The sequence below is a fragment of the Eurypyga helias genome, unplaced genomic scaffold, assembly GCF_000690775.1.
Source record: "Eurypyga helias isolate BGI_N326 unplaced genomic scaffold, ASM69077v1 scaffold3831, whole genome shotgun sequence".
In the NCBI taxonomy this organism is placed as follows: Eukaryota; Metazoa; Chordata; class Aves; order Eurypygiformes; family Eurypygidae; genus Eurypyga; species Eurypyga helias.
In genome coordinates this window covers 3,464-7,169 of record NW_010232623.1, presented here as the reverse complement: position 1 = coordinate 7,169, position 3,706 = coordinate 3,464, and the positions used below count along the sequence as shown (strand labels likewise).

Sequence of the window (3,706 nt, the reverse complement as noted above, 5' to 3'; positions counted from 1 at the left end):
CACTCTTTCAGCTTAAAACTGTTGCCCCTCCTTCTGTCACTACAGGCCTTGGTAAAAAGTCTTTTAAATACACTTTATTGCAAAGCTGCAGTAAGGTCTCCCCGGAGCCTTCTCTTCTCCAGGCTGAACAAGCCCAACTTTCAGCCTGTCCCCATAGCAGAGCTGCTCCAGCCCTCTGAGCATCTCTGTGGCCTCCTCTGGACTCGCTCCAACCAGTCTATATCCTTTTGACGTTGAGGGCTCCAGAGCTGAACACAGCACTGCAGGTGGGGTCTCACAAGAGCAGAGTAGAGGGACAGAATCTCCTCCCTCGACTTGCTGGCCACACTTCTCCTGATGCAGCCCTGGGTATAATTGACCTTCTGGGCTTCGGACAGTGCCTGAGTTTGCCTGCAGCCTAGGAAGAGCTGTATTCTAGACATGGCATGCTGTGCACTTGTCATCCAGTGCTTCTGGCATATTGATAAATATTTAAAATTTAATGCCAAAAGACATTGCTGTATTCACTGCTCTACTGGGAAAATAATCATGGGTTAATTCATGCTGCTGAAAGTACCATAAAAGGCCAATGACTGACTTGGAAATGCAGCCCAAGACACTGGTGCCCTAAATTTGTATTTCATCTCCATTATAATTCTTTCTTTGCTCATTGTCTCTCCAACTCCTGACTCTTTTGTATGTTTTTTGTAGGGCGTATTTCTTGTTTTGTACTCAGGCAGCTGGAGTCCATGGATAGTTAAAACTTGTTTTAGGCACTACTTACAGACTTGGAAGCATCTCCTAAGCAAATTGTCTCTTCATTCCCGAGACCCTTTTTCCTGGAACATTTGTCTGATAGGTCAAGATAAATGCATTGAGAACTGGACTCTGTGTAAGCATCTAGTGTTGGCTTGATAGATGCAGTTGGATTGACAACTGTGATTTGACTGTAAGGAATGCTGTGGGAGTAGGGCAACTTGCCATTGGCCATAAATGTGGTCATGAATGTCTAGCAGGGTGAGCAGAATGAAAGGACGTGAGGAATCTTGTAAAACGGAGAAGAAAATCCAAAGAGCCCAATTTGGCATTTAATGAACTCTCCTTCCAATCAGTTACATCTCAGTTAACTTTGCTTACGCTGGTGAAATCTTGCTCCAGTGGCTGAAGGCAGAATTCATCTCTGAGCCTTTGGAGAAATACAAGTGCACCCAAATAATAGAACCGTTAGGGTAGCTCAGTCTCAGCACAGTTTCGATGAACATACTTAGAAGTTAACTGCAATGACGGTCTCCTTTTCAAGTTTTCTTAATTTTAAATGAGCCTTCGTGCTATAGATGACATCTTTAAAATGGCCATGCGTTTGCCTTGGAGTGCTTTTCCAGAGAGGAGAGGGGCTGGACACAAGCTCACTAGCTGCAGTTCTTTGTTGTTTATGTAACCTATGTGATCAAACAAATGAAAGGTGATGCAAGGATACCTTTTTTTTTTCCTTTTTTCTTGACCCTTCCATCTTGCTACCGTTTGGTGTTAATGCAAGTTTTTCTTTAGGAAATGGATATTGCAGGAGAACTCTGACTCTGAGAAGACAAGTTGTTCAACTTTGGGTTTAGGGCTTAAACCAGCAGCTTTTTCGGCTGAAAGAACGCCTGTTGAGGAGAAAGGAGGGTAGCAAACATCTTCAGCAAGAAGAACACAAAGTTTACTTGTTTAGTGTTGAGAAGACCAATGATTTTAACTCTATCTAAGGTGTGTTTGCGACCTTTGGAGTTGTAAATAGCGAAATTGTTTTCCTTTGAAGTAGATGTCAGTTTTTACTTCCTCTCTTTTAAAAGCTTTGGTTTCTTTCACTGAATATGTTAATTACGGCATGTTGATTAACACTTCTTTATTCAGGTAGAGAGGTGTGCTTTCTAACATTTATGGTTTTAATTGTGTGAGTTTTTGAGTATAAAAAACATCTGTATGACTGTTTCTTGCTTTGGTGTGTAGACCTAGTAAGAGTCAAGGACCAAGCAGAAAAGTAGCGTGGCTTCTGTTTTGAGTTTTACTATTAGCAAAAAAACATTCCACTTCAGCTAATTCTTTGCCTTGTGACAAAGAATGATATAACCCACTGGTCAGGTGTTTTATTTCAGGTCCCTCTTTAAGTCTGATTCACAGAAATACGAGTTGTTATAAATCCTGGTCTGAAGAAGGCTATACTAAGTCCAGCTGTAATGTAATAACTCAGATCAGTAGCCTTGAAGGTTTTTTTTCTTCAGATTCCTACCCATCAGACTGTAGTCAACTGTGACAGTAAGGAATTGCTTATTTAAAAATTAAATGGAAAAAAAAATAGCCATTAATAAAGTCAACCTCTTTATTTGTCTCTGCTTCAGATTTACAAACTGTGAGTGGTGTCATGCCTTAGGCACTGTGGTTTCACTGGTGATTTCACTAAGTATATATGTTGTTCTTATTCACATACTTGTCATATTAGGTCAAAAACCTTTGTTGTTTGTTTAGATAGTTGAACTAAAGCTAGTCTCCAAGTCCTAATTTACAGGAAGGGTGCTTTTCATCCAACGTGAAGCTTTTCATAGGGGCATTGCTTGTAAAATTGGAATTTTGCAGCCAACGCTGACCTTAAAATACTGCAAAATAAAGCTGAAGTGCATTGTCAAATATAATGCTTCTTTAAATGATTATGAATGAAAGCAATATGAAGATGTAATTATTCATGTCCATGTGTGCTTGTTTCCCCTAGGTGGCATTGGCAGAGTCGTCAATGGTGCTTTTATGGTACTGAAAGGTCATCGGTCAATTGTAAACCAAGTCCGGTTTAATCCTCACACTTACATGATCTGTTCTTCTGGCGTTGAAAAGATTATAAAGGTAAGATTAATTATCAGAAAATGTGTTCCTCCACTATTTCAGGAAGAAAAGCTTTGTTTTGCTCAGCATCGTTCTTTTTCCACACCCATCCTGTCTTACCTTATTCCTCTGTAAAGTGGTATGTTGCACTTGCTGGCTAAACTGATGCAAATATTCAATCGTTCATTTCAACTTGAAAAGGAGTTTAAATTTTAAAGGGTTTAGAGATAAGGGATAAAATGAGAATTTCCTGGATTTGTACCTTGAAAAGGGAAATCTTTTTTTCCAGTTTCATTCCATAGGTAACTGATGTATCATGCAAACAGTCCTTGGGAGAGTTTAGTCACAGCTGTAACGTGATCTCCTAAGACTTCTGATACTTAGGGCTAAAATTTAATAAAAATCTCTCCAGTGAGTATTGTTGAGCCTTCGCCTGGCCTGGCCTAGCTGAATTTGGCCCAAATACTGCCTCGGGAGCCCTTCTATCATCTTTGTGCATGCTTCTGCCTTGAATCAATTCAACATACCTTCCTGTGGCTTCTGGAGGAAACAGGGCTCTTAATACCTTCCACAATATGTCTTTTCTGAATCCTCTAACAATATACAGTATTTTTAGAAAGCTTGTGCCCTTTTTAGGTGGAATGTAAGGAGATGACAAACTTTATGTTCCGAAACTTTCTTTCCTTAAGGAAAGACAGCCAATATTGTGGGAGCAAAGCAGAAACCTCTTTGTAATTTCTAATAGCAGAGGTTGAGGGTGGGGAGGGCAGAGGATTATGCTACGCTAACGCACTTTGCATTCTGCTGCCATAGAAATTTTGCTATAATTTAGGTCTATCAACAAGATGAAAGAAACCAGAACGATTTAATTTTT

The 3,706-nt window shown here is 39.9% G+C and overlaps 1 protein-coding gene across 1 annotated transcript in view; it reads left to right on the top strand.

Moving 5' to 3' along the window:
• Window positions 1-2,853, top strand: part of LOC104516933 (DDB1- and CUL4-associated factor 5) — a gene marked incomplete at its 3' end in the record, with an annotated part of 58,357 nt that extends 55,504 nt beyond the window's left edge. The window contains exon 8 of the mRNA XM_010161442.1: window positions 2,726-2,853. Within this exon, the coding sequence (XP_010159744.1) occupies window positions 2,726-2,853 (128 nt within the window). The remainder of the gene's footprint in view (window positions 1-2,725) is intronic.
• Between the last annotated feature and the right edge of the window lie 853 nt (window positions 2,854-3,706).